The following is a 16,418-nucleotide window of genomic DNA, read 5'->3' on the forward strand; positions in this document are numbered from 1 at the left end:
TAGGGTCTTGAGCAACAAACTTCTCATTGAATCACTTTCCTATACTGAATTCTGCTCATAAAATCAATCATGTCGCCGAGTTATATCGAAGTCGTTGGCAAGGATATCCTTAGCGATGATCTTACGCAGAAGTTGACCGATGCAGACATCAATCAGCCTGGAGATCCCAGGGGGCGATTGATGCCTTTCTCGGAAAGTGGACTGTCTCATGTAATGCTATCGTATACCTTACCTTTATTAAGACATTGTTGGTCTATACCGACGACGATGAGGAGATTTGTGGCGCATTCTTGACAATACTACCAGACGCTACTCCGGAGGATCTTGCGAAAGTACTTTTTCCGCAAGACAAACTTGATAAGTTGATAGCCTCAAAATCCGACACAATCCCAGATGATTTGACTGCCAATGATGTGAATCAAGTGCGGGCCAGGTTTCTTGCTGATCAGCCACTCGTCATTATACTTGTTATGATCAGAGACAATGGCGACTTTACCCTCGAAGATCGCCCACGTACCATTGCAGTACTCATTTTAGAATTGATGGTTAAGCGTCAAGCTCAACTTGGTTCTGCTGAGCTGATCAGCATGTTGAAGGAGTATTTTCCGCGGGATGAAACCCCGTTGACCGACAAAGAGATCACCTCCGCTTCTACGTTTGTCAGATCTGTAAAGACTCTCTCGTATCTCGTTGAAGACCCATTGGATACTCCTCGTCTTTACGACTCAAAGTATCATTCCATACGAAGCATCACAGGCAAGCCGAAGAATGATTTCAAGTCTGATCTGAAAAGCGCAGGCTCATCGACCGCGAGCGCTCTAAAGATTCACGATTGCGCTGAGCGTGTTGACTGCTGGAATGAGCAACTTTGGCTGGCGCTGATGAAGGCAGGTAAGGCAGAAGTGGCTGATAGTATGATACCCCAGCCTCAGCCGGTGGACGATGACGGAGATTCAACGGAAGATACCGTAAAGCCAATTCAGCCCTTAGCAAGCCTTAGCGGTCCTCCAGAATCTTGGAACAACTTGACGGATATATTTCGTCTCGAAAATATTGCATGCGAGGAATGTTGCTCCATAACTTCTATGTCTGCGTATTTCGCAGATCTCTTGAACTTGTTAAGCAACACTGTACCTACAGGTCGAGCCGGAGCAACAACCAAAGATACAACTGCCGTTTCAGATTCAGAAACAAATAGCAGTCTCCTAGAGTTGCTTTCAGCTCGGCGCCCAGATCTTAAAAAATTAGAGCTCAGTTGTGCAAACGCACAAACTTTGATTCCTAACATAAATCTTGTTAATGAAGTACTCGAATCATACATTCGCTACAAAAGTCAATCTTTGCTGTCTGCACCGGCTTCCGACGAGCAAGATTCTATACTTGTCTTTAATACACCTGCAGATGCCGCAGATGATTGCGTACAAGATGTTCACTCTGACAGACCAGTCTATCGGCCCGGAAACACAGACTTTGAAGTTTATTCCAAAGTCGTCTCCCAGCAGATGTACCCGTTCACCTGTTTCCCATACGATTATGCGTGGTCATCTGTTAAAGAATATTTCAACATATTCCAGATATCTTATACTCAACTGGTCGAGGTGTTCCAAGCGGCCGAGCTTCTCTTCGAGAACATAACACAGGTCGCGCGTGGGAGGCTCTCCGAAGAGCAGAGAACTGGGCTGCTTCGTGGATCGGCCGAGGTGCTGAAGAGACAAATTGCGGCATCAATTCTGGATTTACACCAAAAAGAGTTTGCTGCCATCACGGGTGAAACTTTCTTCCCTACCTGGTTTGCCGCTTGGCTCGAAGGATTGGCAAGTGATATCATACCCATAGCCACAGGGCCACAGGGCCACCGGAAGGCGATACTGCCACTCAATGGGGCTATGAGGATGAAGATACAATGTTAGAGTCCACGAGTGGACTTGGCCTAACGTACATCAAGCAACAGCTAATGAAAAGATCAGGGCTAGATTTTCCCGACATCCTAGACTTAGTCAAGACTCAGCTGTTCGGAAAAGACCTAGTGATCATCAACAAAACCGGATCGAAAGAGTTCAGTACTTTCATCGATGACCTCAGACTTTTAGCCAATGCGTCAGAACCGCCCTTTCAAAGCCTGAACACTACTATATGCCGAGACCTTCAGTCGTTTTTACGCCTGAAGGCTAAGCTTGGATGGTCGACGAGGGATCTTGATGCAGCAATTTACTGCTTACGTAATAACGAGATGGAGCTCTCTCCGGATTTCAAAGTAACTACCGCTCCCAACACACGACCCATCTCAGTTTACGTTCTCAATGGAATTGCGTCTATTATCAAGTTGAACAATCTATGTGGAATTGAACCCGCTGCTCTACTTCCTTTATGGGGCCCTATCGATGCCTTTGGTAAAGATTCGTTTCTTTACCGCAAATTTCTCCGTGCTTCTCTAGGGCAAGTTTTCGCAATCCCAAAAGACGGCGAAGAATTCTTCGAACCAGGCGGCTCAAAGTTCAAAATTTACGCATGCGGTACAAGTGTATGCGCGAGTCTAAAATGGCCATTTCAATATCTTAAAGATCTGCTTGAAGCTACAGGTTATTCTGATTCTCATTTGACTGTCGGCACTCTGTCAAAACTTTACCGCTATACTACTGTTTCTCAGATTTTGTCTGTTCCTGCAACAAGATGTGCTCAATTTTTCAAACTATTTTTCAACGAAGCGAAGGAGAATCCTTTGTCAAGCCCCGAAGTCACATTTGAAGTGTTAGAAATGTGGAAAAAGCTGTTGAATTCAAACTGGACAATAGAATCACTTCTCGATGTTTTCGAGACTACCCAGCTTGAAGATGTCCAGGATAGCTCCGGGCTACAACTCACCAGAGCTATTTTAGAAGGGACCGTGGATCTGAAAAAGTCACTTTCATCTATTTCTACAGTTGACATGCCAACTTCAGAAACTGTTGTCGATTGTGCTGGGCGAACATTTGATACAGCAACAGCAAGTACAATTGTAGGATTCATTGAGGGTGAGTGAATTCTATAACCTCATTTAAGATTCCAGATATTCGAAATAACGGAATTGCACTTGACAATCCGTGTAATTCCAAAGGTCAAATCTAATTGAAGTATTTGAAATACTTCAGACCAGACCATTAGGAACTTTAAGTTACTGAAATTTTACTAGGCACTCAAATTCTGACAAGCTATATCAAACTTTCTGACAAGGCGGCCCTTGACTCACTCGTTAGCCTAGTAAAGGGCTGGCCAAACAAGATTTCGATTATTCCTTCTATTGAGGGAGCGATATATTCTGCCCAAATAAAGCTCTGTGGCATATTGACTTCAAGTGAAAAGGCGAAGATCTTGGATGGAAGTGAAGAATCTCCCGCAATCAAAACTGCACTTGCTACTTTGGTGGCGACTTCGCTGTTTCCACAGAACATTATCGTATCACGTTTTGAGAACAATCCCGACTCCAGCGAGAAGCTACAGAGCAACATTCTTCTAGATGATTGGGAGGAGCCACTGTCTCAATCTTCTGAATCTTCTTCTCCAGATGCATCTTCTATTGCCGCAGAAAACTATCTTCGAAATAGAAGAGCAGCTTTTATTGACTTGGCTAAGCCGATCATTATCCAAGATCTCCTCACTTCTCTCATTCTCAACTCTACCAAAGACCAGATACTCGACGTTGATGTTTCGATTATATCAAGTCTTATTTCGGATGTCGTTAAAGTTCCAACCAAGAACGGCAGTGAGTTCGAATCCGCTATGACTGCTCTACAGAGTCTTAGCGTGCCCGTCGAAAGCTCGATTGAAACGAATCTGGACGCATATTTCACACCTACAACCACTGATGATTACACGATACATTACACGGGAACCAGTACTAACCCTGAGATAACCATTAACGGACTTCAGATGCCCTTCGATGCATCTGCAAACGCATGGAGCCAGTTTCGCATGATTTCTGGTCAAGCATACCTCTTACAAGCCGATTTTGATTCTTCTCAAGTGTCTTGGTCAACACGCAGGTCAATGCCGACGCCTTTTACCGACGAAGAGCTATTATTATCGGCGACAGTTCAGCGAACAACGAGTGTTCTTGAAGCAATTCGCAAGGCAGCACTTATTTGCCAAACTCTGAAGCTGACTACGACAGAGATCGCTTTTTTCAACCTTCAAGTACAACTAAAATTCGAAATGCTGGCTATCGACCTTAATTCACCGAGTCTAAAAGATCTTGTCCAGCTCCAAGAGTATTGCGTCTTGAGGGATACTTGTATCCCTAGCACCAAAGACGATAATCTGATGAGCCTATTTTCCTGGTTGTCTAGCTCGACTGATACTGATGTAAGCAGTATTATAACGAAAATTGCGGCAAGTACAGGCTGGAATAATACGCTTGTAGAAAGCGCCTTGAACGAAAAATATCCAAACTGTACTGCAGCAAATCTGATGGCAACGTTACGTAATTACGATAACTTCTTGGGCTTAAACGCAATTGTGTTGTTCTATGGCAGCCTTGGCGGTGTATCTGACATCAACTCCATGCCTCCAATGGCCGAACTCTTCGATCTAGCTAGGCCTGCGCAACAGCTAGATAATGCAGACTCTTACGTTCAAGCTGCACATGACCTTCAGAACAGATTGACCGCCACACAACAGGAAAACTTTGAAGATGGACTCATGCAGACCCAGCGTGCTGCCCTTGTGAATTACCTATTGCAACAAGACTACATCAAAGATCTCAATATCTGGGATGCAGATGGACTCTTCGAATACTTCCTTGTTGATGTGCAAATTGGTCCACAATTGCGAACATCACGCATCAAACAAGCAATCTCAGTTGTGCAGTTATATACACAACGTTGTTTGCTAGGGCTCGAAGAGGACGTCGCGATGACAGATTTACGACGCGACAAATGGGATTGGATGCAGCAATACACCCTCTGGGAAGCTAACAGAAAGCTGTTTCTCTATCCCGAAAATTGGATTGATCCAATGCTTCGAGATGATAAGAGCCAGTTATTTGATCAATTTGAAGCTGCGCTGCTTCAGAAGGATCTGAGTATCGATACGTTTTTGCACGCTATTCAAAACTATGTGTATGGGTTGAATGAAATCTCGAAGCTTGACATTGTTGCATATGTCCACGAACCCGAATTTAAGCAGGCTGATATATTCCACTTTTTTGGGCGGACTCGTACCGCGCCATATTCGTTTTATTATCGCACTGTGAGTATCTTGGCAACTAGTGAGATATTCTGGCAGCCGTGGGCCAAGATTGAGATGGATATTCCGTCGATTGAAACAGAATGGGAAGGACATCGCCTCGAGAACATTGGCAGCTATCTGCTCCCCGAGATAATTGGAGGTCGACTTTATCTTTTTATGCCATCAATCATGGCGAAGTCTTTGGCTACCAATATAGGGAACAATCTTCAAGGTATCACCACTTTCGACGATTTACGCGGGAAACCGCCTGATATAGCGGCCTCTGAACGTGTATGGGAAATCTCAATGGCTTGGACTGAACTTATCAGAGGCAGTTGGGCACCCAAACGTGTATCGGCAGGAACTCTTACTGTGGGCTTGGTAGCTTCTGCATCACAATTCCGAGTTGAACCAAGTTTTGATGATAACAAGATGACAATGAAGATAAACTATTCGGCAATAGGAGATACTGACTTCAACGAAATTGGCAGCTTCATATTCTTCAACGATCAGATCAGTACAATAAACAGTGACTCAAGAACATCTGTCCATGGCGACTTTCCAACTTACTTCCAGAAGGTGCTAGGCAGAGGTATCAATTCAACTGCTCTGGAAATTGATCCCTCCTTCCCAAACAAGCCTCTGATCTGGATACCCAATGATTTAAAGCCCTACGATCAAAAGGACCTCACTTGGACTCTGTCGAAAACACAGCAACGTGTCACAGCCCTTGTAGTAAGCACCATAGATAGCGATGGTATGAGTCTAAGCCGCTTTAATATGCCAAGAACAGAACTCACCCCGACGGATGGACGCCAATGGACTACTCAAAGAGTCATAGACGATATGGAGCTTGTACAGCTGGATCATTCATTTTCTCATGAGCTCATGGAACATACAACCGACCGTGTCGATCCACTAGGAAATCTTTATAATAACCTAGCTCTGACACCTGCAGACCAGCTAAAAGAACGTTATGGGGCTGGCAGCCAAAACGCATCGTATCACGAACTGGGCCGTCCAACTGCTATCTATAATTGGGAGATTGGCATACACGCTGTGTATCTGGCAGTTGATCGGCTGTCCACTACACAACAATATGATGAAGCACTGCAAATCGCAAGACTTGTCTTTGATCCATCAGTATCCGTGAAAGTAGACAGATCTAATGGCGACAAGACAATAAGCACTCAATCCTGTTGGAAATTTCCACCATTCCAAGATATGGCTTGCATGATGTCGAATAAAGGCGAAAGCTCGTTCGATCCTCTAGATTTGGCGAACCTGAAGAAGGAGATCGAGCTTGCAATTAAAGAGAGACGTTCATACGGTGCGCTAGTGCATGCTGCCGCGCGTGGTCGGCCTGTTCCATATATGAAATGGATTGTCATGAAATATGCTGAGATTCTCATTGCCCTTGGAGATATACAATTCCGACGAGGCACATCCGAATGTCTTCCGTTGGCCACTCAACGATACATAGAGGCAGCTAGAGTACTGGGGCCTGAGCCACCTAATTTGCCAGATCTTGGGAATCGAAAATCAAAGGTGCTGACGTATGCACAACTAAGGACAAAGGATAATGCATTCGATGAAGTCTCACTGGATCTAGGCCTGCCGTTCTCATTCAACATAGTACCGAAAGGAAACGCTACAGTCTCAAGCACTGATCCAAAAATGGAGAACATTACTTGCGTCCTGAAGACAGATTATTTTTCAATTCCCTTGAATCCTAAATTCAAGACAATGCGGAGCCTAGTGCAGGAACGTCTTTTTAACATTCGAAATTCCTTCGATATTCAAGGAAAGTCGGTGATCTACGCGCTGAGAGATCCACCAATCGATCCGTAAGCATTCCCCGGACTCTCATTTTATACTCCCTTGTCTCAATTCTCGTCTCATTTTTCTTCTTCTACATGTTCTCGAATTCTATATCTACAAAGAACTTTTTATTTTCCTCTCAAGTATATCCATATTTAGTAATTACTGACTTCCCAATGTTCTAGTGGAGACTTGGTGGCTCTCAGCAAGCAAGGTCTCAGCATATCTGATGTGCTGAGCATGATTTCCGGCCAAAGAGATGGTCCACTAACTAATCAACGCTTTGCAAGTCTCATGAGCGTAGCTTTGGACTTGTGTACCGAAGTACGTTCACTGGGAGAAAGTCTCTTGGCAGCAATAGAAAAGAAAGATGCAGAGAGTCTTAATGTCATCATGGCTCGAAACAACACTGGCATACAGCAAGGAATGTTGGAAATGAAGCAAATCGAACTTGACGGAGCGCAAAAGACGATTGAATCGCTTTTGATGGATCGCAGCTCTCAAGAAGCACAATTAGATTACTATCTCAAACTCATTGGTGAACCAGATACCAAAATTCCCAGATCTAGCGACGATTGGACTGATGTCCCACAAAATATTGATGTACAGTCATCAGATGAATTGCGAATGTCTCCTTACGAAAAATTACAAATGACAATGTCTCTATCCGCATACTCAAAGAACAGCCTAGCTACAGTCACAGACGCAGTGGCTCTTCCATTGTACTTATTGCCAACAATACAAGGGGACTTTGAGCCTCTCGGGGTTGGAACTAGTATCTCAGCTGGCGGTACTCAGTATGCAGAGTTTGTGGCAGCCGGTTCCGCGCTATTGAGAGGATTTGCTGGGCTCGATGCCAGCCAAGCCGACCAAGCCGACAAGAAGGCCAGTCTTACAGCACAATTGCAAGATCGTCGATTCCAAGCAAATATTAGTGGGCGCCAGATCAAATCCATCGATAAACAAATTGAGATACAGCAGATACAGATCAAATCCATTCAGAAAGAGCTCGATATGCAGAAATCCCAACTAGACGAAGCTGTTCAGGCTGAGACATGGTATCGTTCCAAATACACTAACGAGCAACTCTACAGCTGGATGGAAAAGAGACTTAGGAATTTGTATCTTCAGGCGTATAATCTGGTTCTCGATGCAGCTCTTCGGGCACAAAGCGCCTTCTCATTCGAAGCTGGTTGCAAAAGCTCAATCATCAAACCAGCCGGTTATTGGGATTCCTCACGTGATGGATTGCTTGCCGCGCAGGATCTATTTTGGGATTTGAAAAAGCTTGAGGCTGCACAAGCGGGAAATACTTCAGCGGACTATAATATCACAAAAACTGTATCCCTGAAAGAAATTGATCCTATGGCACTGATGAATTTCAGAATCACGGGATCTTGCGATTTCTCATTAGACGAGCTGATTTTCGATATGGACTTCCCCGGCCACTATATGCGTAGAATACGATCAGTGGCTGTGTCGATTCCTGCGGTTTTCGAAGCTAATTGCAATGCCAATGCTATCTTGACACTGCTATCGCATAAATACCGCGTTACCCAGAGTGCAGCCGACTATGTTGCCTCTCAATCTGCAAGTAGTGAATCATTTCGAACAGATCGAATTCCAACGTCCTCTATTGCAGTTAGCTCCGGTGATGTAGACTCCGGAGTTTTTGAACTCGATTTTTCTGCTTCTCAATACATGCCTTTCGAGGGTGCAGGCGTTATCTCAAAATGGCGACTGGAACTTCCATCACCGGTTAGGACTTTCAGCTACGAATCTATCACCGACGTGCTGTTACACATACAATATACAGCTTATGAAGGAGGTCCGTCACTACGCGCAGCAGCTAACCAAGCTACACTCCAAGTGATGAAAGCTACGGGAGCGGAAGGGCAACAACAAGGGTTTTCGGCGATTTTCGATCTCAAAAACGAGTTTGCGGATGATTGGAAGAGCTTTGGTGATCAATTAGCTTCCCAGACGACCGGCTCAGATGCGCCAAGTATGAAACTTGGAGATTTGAAAAAGAAACTTCCTTATTGGTCTCGAAGACAGAATGCCCTGGAGGTTAAAAACATCACTTTCATAACTCACAGCGAAGAACTGCGCGATAAACTTGACATCGCAAGTTCGAAGGGTGATAGGACTTGGGTTGTAAGTAAAATAGGAGACTATTATGTAAAGTCTTCGTCTACTTGCAGTGATACGAGTTTGACTTGGACCATCCAAGCAAACACATCCCTAACGAAATGGGATAAGAAGAACTTCGAGAACGCGTTTTTGTTGTTTCAGTATGTGTTTACGGGGACAAGGATTGTTTAGTTATTTTGTAATCACCATTTATAGCAAATTCTTGGAAATGCGATCGGATCGTCTGTTTTAATTCATTGGCGAGCACAGTTTGTTCAATTTGACTTATTGACCCCTTGATTAATTGATTAATTGATTAATTGCTTCGAGATTTAATTTACTAAATACCAACAGTGCTTTCTAAAGTTTGCTTTTCGTCAACATGCTCCTCATTGCCCTAAGCCTTATGTCTCTGATGTATTAATCTTCAAATATTAAAGAGATGCCTAATCACCCAATACCCCCCTCCAAAGAAACTCTCCATAGCAACAGCGAATACTTACTACCCACATACCTAACTACGTCTAATTATCAGCACCCATATGACTGCCTAATTTCTAACCATGCAAAACAGATTTCAGACCTCACATTCCTTCCCAATCACAGATGTAGACAGACAAACGAGCCTCTTCATTATCCATCTTTACCAATCTTTCCCGGTACACGGAAAGATCCCTAGTCCCCGAATCTATCTTCGAGAGTGTAGACAATAACAAAAACATATCTGTATACACATTTCACAACACGAGAACGCGTTGATCAATAGGATCTCAATAGATACCACGGATGTAAAGAAGTGGGGTAATAAATGAACGTTCTCGCTTGATGATAAGGGGGTGGGTATCTATGTATCTATCGCTTGACCTTTAGCTATGTACATGGAGCGGAACGGGTAGAGGGCCAGGAAGTCATTATCATAGCTATGAATGGAGTGCCGGAAGATGAACAGGTGTTATTTATCGTCTTGTCTTTATCGTCTCTTATTGTTTGTTGTATTCTAAAAGAATATGGGTGTGTACTTGGTGTGTAATCAGGAGATTCAATCGAGGAAAGATAAGAATGATATTTTCTGAAATGCGGGTTTTTACATCCTTACTTACATCATGCTTTACAGAATAGAGAGAAGAGCACTACAAGAATCCCGCAAAGTATGTGTACGTTGCTCCCATCAACTCTAAAACCATTCACACTTGCACAAAAGAAAGATTGGCGCCCCCTCCCCCTATATACGTGGAAACGTGCGAAGGCCAACAGTGAACATTCAGAAAAATATCAAGTTGCAAGTTGGCTGGTGAATGCAGATTGATACAACTATCCGAGATCGGATTATAAGGCGCGTGACTATCGATTAGAAAGAGTCATAGAAATGTTGTCATGTACGCAAACATTGATAAATCAAGCTCACCGGAAAATGCGAAACCGTTTCACCCTGTTGTCGTGAAAGACAATCGTTCTATCATTCACATATAGGGCAACTGCCCCTCATCATCTTATCTATTTCTGACCAAACTTTCTTTTCTGTTCCTCCTTGTATAAGCGTGAATCACAGACGAAGGAAATGAATTTCTGTTTCGCCCCGCAAACCCAGGTCATTCCCCTATTAAATGATGACCGCATCTCCACCCGACAACAGTGAATGCTGTGGCGCAGTCCGCTCATCTGCTTTCCACACCTCCAAAAGTACTGATTCACGAGCCACCGTATCAAAGCCGTACTCACACCTCGGTCTCTATAAGAAGGACTTCAGATGGCTTGAAAGTCCATGCAACCTCCAACTTCCTTACACCACCAAGACCTCGAACAACGTTAACTCCCAAGCAACTTGCTTTCAATAATACTTCTCAATATCAACAAACAACACACTGAATTACCTTTCATACCTTTATCTTTATATCTCACTCCCTCCTACATATCACACATTTGATATCTTGTGCGAAACAGCACATTTTGTGACACCAAATCATGACTCACGGTTCAGAAACAATGTCACTCCCTGACAACATCTTCTGCTGCGACTGTTGCACGGAAGTCGACACTAGACACTCCGACAAACCTTATCATGATCCTAACAAGCACTTTCACAAAACCATCTACCAGTCATTCCTCAATTTTGCAGCCCGATTATCGGCAACCAAAGATCATCTTGAAATGGTCCGAGCTCGTGAAGATGCTGAACGTCAACGTCAGGCCGCTCAAATTTGTGCAGCAATCATCCCGGACCGAGAGGAATCAGAATTTATCTCGATGACGCTATCGGATATGATACGAAGTTACAATCCTGATCACAAACCGGCTAACCTAGCTCCGCCTGCTTCATTAGCCTCCACGAAGTCTCCTACCCCTCCATTAGCATTGAATAGTGCATTCAGATTACCCTCGTCTCCCCCAATCTCTCCCTGCATCACACCGGCCAGACCAATCTTAACTCAGAATTGCACAGCCTTCCGCTCCTTCTCGAATAGCAATGCAGCATTTGAAACCCACCTGATGACGCCACCACCTTCACAACCATCTTCAAAGCCCAACTCTAATATGTCATCTTTTTCTTCCGGGATTGGACAATGTTTCGTGGAATTGCTGAGAAACAAACCCAATGCTCCCCCACCGTCGGGCATTCCTAATCTCGGATCAAGCATCATTGACTCAAAAATTCCTGAGTGGAGATCCCGTGCGACAATGCAAGCCATGCAACCTCTTACGCAGTCTCCCACTCCTCTTGCAACATACCGCCGTGGAACATCTCCAAATTCTCCTTGGGCATTTGAGCCAACACTCTCTCCAGATCTTAATGGAACGTATGGGTCATTCCAGTCTTCGACAGCCACTGAGATGTCGGAGTCGCACCAATCCCTGGCTCTCACTAGAGATTTGGGACCAACTCAGTATTCAACTCCTTTCAAACCTTTCGCCGACATTTCCTTCGATGATTTCAGAACTGCCCACGTACCATATTGGACACAAACAGAACCAGAACCTTTCGTTCCTCAACGAGTCCTTTCTCCGTCCAACTTGATTAACAATCCACTCGTTACCAATCCTCCCCCAACATACGTGATTCATATAACTTCCCGTCAAGACTACGGCAAAACTGAATCTCATCGATATTTTGTCTGCCCCACAAACCTAACATCTGACTGGCCGGAAGTCAGTTTACTGCAGTGGTTTGCAGCTGGAGTTGGTTATGACGTCAAGGCCGAGAAATGGGACCATAAATGTGTGCAACATCAAAGATTCTTTCGAATGGTCTTGAGACCCAATTTAGCGATGCGGGAATGGGGTTTGGGTAGACCTTTAGAGGAGTTGCAGGCCGAATTGGCAAGATTGAATTCAGCTGCGGCATTGGGAGGTGTATAGATATGAGCGCATGGTTGTTGTTTGCGTATATGATTTTTGGAGATTCTTGGCTACTAGCCAATGTCGTTCGATTTTTCTTTTTGTGGAATCTTTGAATCTGACAGATAATTAATGGAAGAACTTGGAGGAGTCAATACGTGGAGATTTGAAACAGCATTGCTGGCGATGCTTTTGCGGCTCAGATGAGTCTACCTTGGAATAGTTGTTATATTGGTCTTCCGTATAGATAGACTTTCCGCTTAGGAAGCTTTGCATACGATCGTATGTTCGATGGTAATTGTAAAGACCTTGCGGACTAAAGTCTGGATCTTTGAATTTGGGCGTTCTTTATTGCGATTAGGCATTTTGAAAAGTAATGCAAAGCGTTGAATCTATTTGGAGTTTGACTTGATTGTGTGTGACTTTGCAAGATGCTTTCTTGAAACGTGGTATAGCTTCCTCTCTCGTGGAGTGACACCTTCATAGTGAATCATTTGGAGATACATAGCATAGCTTCGCGAAATGAGTCTCGCTACTGATTCGTGGTTGACCCTTCCCAGATGAAGTGAGAGGGTAATTAGAGATCTTGAATTGCTCAAATAGGACTTGAAACAGACCAGAGTTTCCAACCTACCATTAATGAATAAATTGTGCCTTGTTCGATATCATTTACTATAGTCAACATACGTAATAATATACTGTTCCCATCTTTTCATTTACAGTGTGGACATCTAATAAATAACAACTGCTCATCTTTCCTTTGGAGTTACGAAATCAAAATAAGAGCCGAACTTTACCCTGGAGATAAGCTAAACGCTAGCAAGCTGCAGCTCCGAACCTCGGTATTATCGCGTAACATCTACACCCGACCTTGCACCTTATCCATGTTCATAGGTATCCATCTATCCAAGTAAACAAAAACTGGAATTACCTTTATTTTTCGTCTCTCTTCTTACATCTTTCCAAACTAGCATATACATCTTTTTCATATACCCAAGTCTATACATCTATATCTACAACAACCAGCATGTCCGAAATCAGCGGGATACCACCCGCCGAAACCTCCCCCGCATCTGCTCTCCCTCTCCCCATCCCCACACCATCTCCCCCACAGATTCCCACACCGCAAGCACTGCAAAGCTGGCTCCCTCTATACCTCTCCAAAACCGACAGCGTGCTCACTCACCTCTCCAAACTTTTGAGTACCCCCTCCGGAACCGATGTTCTCCTCTGCACAATCGGCTACAGTTCCCTCCTAACCTCCAACCTCCTTTCCCGTCTCTCCCTCCATCAAATCCGCCAAGCCGCTCGTCTTCTGATCGAAAAAGCCATTGCGCTTCCTCCTAATACTACCATCGTGCTCTCACCTTCTACTATTCCCGTACCCAGTTCTCGATTGTTGTTATTAGCGACTCGATTCAAGGCACTGAGTGCATTGATATCCGATTTCAGGACATTTGGGCGTCTTTGGGGACTTCTCGCAATTTATAAATGGGCAAAAGCAACGTGGAACAGTCCGCCCGAGGATACATTAATTAGAAAGATTGTACAGATCCAAGTACTTGCGAATCTCTGCTACCAAGTTTTGGAAAACGGCGCATATCTCAGTTCCAAAAATATACTTCCATGGGATAAAACTAAGCAGGCGAAAGCGGGGATCTGGAGTGTGAGATGTTGGATGGTACACGTGGGACTTGATATTGTGAAGTTGGGCATCGAGTATGGAAGAAGAGATAAGGAGATGGCGGAGATGAAGGGAGAGAAAGAGAAGGAACATAGAGAGTGGATGGAGAGGTGGAGGAAGAGCTTAATTGTTAATTTGGCTTATGCACCTTTGACGGTGCATTGGAGTTTGGAGGGTGGTTTGGTGACGGAATTCTGGGTTGGTTTATTGGGAACTGTGGCAGGAGGAACGAGCTTGAGATATTTGTGGAGAAATACTGCATAGTGAAGTTGTGGGGGAGGGTGTAGGAAGAGTAGAATAGGATGATGGTCAAATTGGAAGAATAATTAAAGAATATAGCCATGGCAATGCCAAAAGGAGGAACGAGGACGAAGAGGATAATTTGGAAAACAAGTGCTTACTTACATCCAATGTACTATGTAGGTAGTATGTATACAAATATCCCCATCCATCACAAACTACAAACCTCCATGAGCATAAGATATACCACACACAAAGCATACCCACCAACGCCCCTAACGAACTTCCAACACACACAACAAACAAACATCATCTCCAATCCCCCAACCATCATCTACCCCCAACAAACTCCCTCCCTCACATTACCATCCTCCACTCTGCACCTTCCCACGCTACATTTCTGGTAGTCCTCGCTCTCTCTCATTGGTACATAATCTTACAATGACATCATATCATATCATGTTATGCTCCTTCACCACCGCTTCATTATCTCACTATAGCTGTTGCTTCCAAGACGTTGTTTTTATGGATACATGAATAGATATCGATATAGGTATATGAATAGGTATATTTTTGATAGGTGTAGATATCCAAAGAAAAAAAGAAAGAAAACAAACAAGCAAGCAAAATCAGTATAAAAAGGCGACCTGCATATTTCCACCGCAGCACATTTATAGTTGTAGCAAACAAAACAACCCAATATCAGCCATTGCATTTCCACTTCCATTTCCATTTCCATTTCCAATAAAAATAAAAATACAAATACAAATACAAATACCACCCAATACTCCACAGCACAGCAAACAGCAAAGAGCATCACACAAACAACACTTCCAAGTATCTAGGTATGTAGCAGAAAAATGTGTGTTGGCAGTGCGTGTGACGATAGGAGAGAGAGAGCCTTGTGACTTGTGGCTATGTATATGATGCTTGTTGTATCGTATCGTGTCGTATCGTATGGTATTGGGATGATGGTGTGGTATTATATCGTGTTGTATTTTGTGTATCTACTATCCCATCCAGTACCATGCTATGCGAGATTGAACTTCGAAAATATATTCATCTATCTATCTGACTATCTATCTATCTATATATTTATATCTAATCATTCCTTCCAAATGCCTTCTCAATGGAAAGAAACATAAACATAAAAACAAAAACAAAAACAAAAACAAAAAAAGCTTCATACAGTAGCAAGCTCGCTTATATGTAAGTTACAATACAAGTACATTTGACAATGAGTTACTCTCGAGATCTCAGATATCTATCTATATATATACATGTATATAATATTCAACACAAACACATGCTGTGTGATACTAGGAATAAGTTCATAGGAACAAGTTCGTAGGAAGAAGAATGATTGGTAGGAAGTACTTACCTAGATATATGCATACTTAGGTATGTGTATTCATGCAGTGACCCAATATCGCTCGAAAATTTTCTTTTCACGAAAAGGGATATGGAGCATCTTCAGCGAGCACTGCAATAATAAAAGCGTCTCGTAATTTGCGATTGGATTCCATTTCTCGAATAAACAAAAAAAAAGAATTAAATCGCAATAGCGGTGGGTATCCCGTCTTCATCTCCGTCTCCGTCTCCGTCTCCGTCTTGGGTTTGTGATGTGATGTGATGAGATGAGATGTGGATGGATAGATGGATGAACAGATGCGAGATCCCGTTGGTATGGTATGTGTTACTCACCTCATTACTTACTTACTAATTAGTATAGATATCTCTATTTGAAATCTTGGACTTTGACTTTGATTTTTTGAGTTGTGGAACTCGAGGGCGGGGATATACGTGATGATGCCTACCTCCGTACCTCTCTGCCTAGATAGTAGTTATAAAAATGAAGTGAGAGGTGGGAAGGATATATTTGAAGAAACAGGATCCCGATAACATCTACCCATCCCATCCCAATAGAAGTCCAAGTAGTTGTCAGTCCCAATAGCATTCAATCCCAACACATAAACCTACCTAGCAATAGTAATAGTAGTAGCAA

At 43.5% G+C, this 16,418-nt stretch overlaps 3 protein-coding genes across 3 annotated transcripts; all 3 read left to right on the top strand.

Annotated features, from left to right (window-relative positions):
- Positions 1–69: 69 nt before the first annotated feature.
- On the top strand, positions 70–9,348 carry EAE97_008726 (uncharacterized protein; the record flags this gene model as incomplete). Its single annotated transcript, XM_038879241.1, has 5 exons — positions 70–247; positions 307–1,789; positions 1,843–3,011; positions 3,170–7,049; positions 7,209–9,348. 5 exons carry the CDS (start codon positions 70–72, stop codon positions 9,346–9,348), a joined length of 8,850 nt encoding a protein of 2,949 aa, XP_038729752.1.
- Positions 9,349–11,118: 1,770 nt separating this feature from the next.
- EAE97_008727 (uncharacterized protein) lies at positions 11,119–12,510 on the top strand (the record flags this gene model as incomplete). The annotated part of the gene is made up of 1 exon (XM_038879242.1): positions 11,119–12,510. The coding sequence occupies one exon, from the start codon at positions 11,119–11,121 to the stop codon at positions 12,508–12,510; it is 1,392 nt and encodes a 463-aa protein (XP_038729753.1).
- Positions 12,511–13,516: 1,006 nt separating this feature from the next.
- EAE97_008728 (uncharacterized protein) lies at positions 13,517–14,437 on the top strand (the record flags this gene model as incomplete). Its single annotated transcript, XM_038879243.1, has 1 exon — positions 13,517–14,437. The coding sequence occupies one exon, from the start codon at positions 13,517–13,519 to the stop codon at positions 14,435–14,437; it is 921 nt and encodes a 306-aa protein (XP_038729754.1).
- Positions 14,438–16,418: the final 1,981 nt, after the last annotated feature.

The sequence above is a fragment of the Botrytis byssoidea genome (genome assembly GCF_014898295.1).
Source record: "Botrytis byssoidea strain MUCL 94 chromosome Unknown BBYS_019, whole genome shotgun sequence".
Taxonomy (NCBI): Eukaryota; Fungi; Ascomycota; class Leotiomycetes; order Helotiales; family Sclerotiniaceae; genus Botrytis; species Botrytis byssoidea.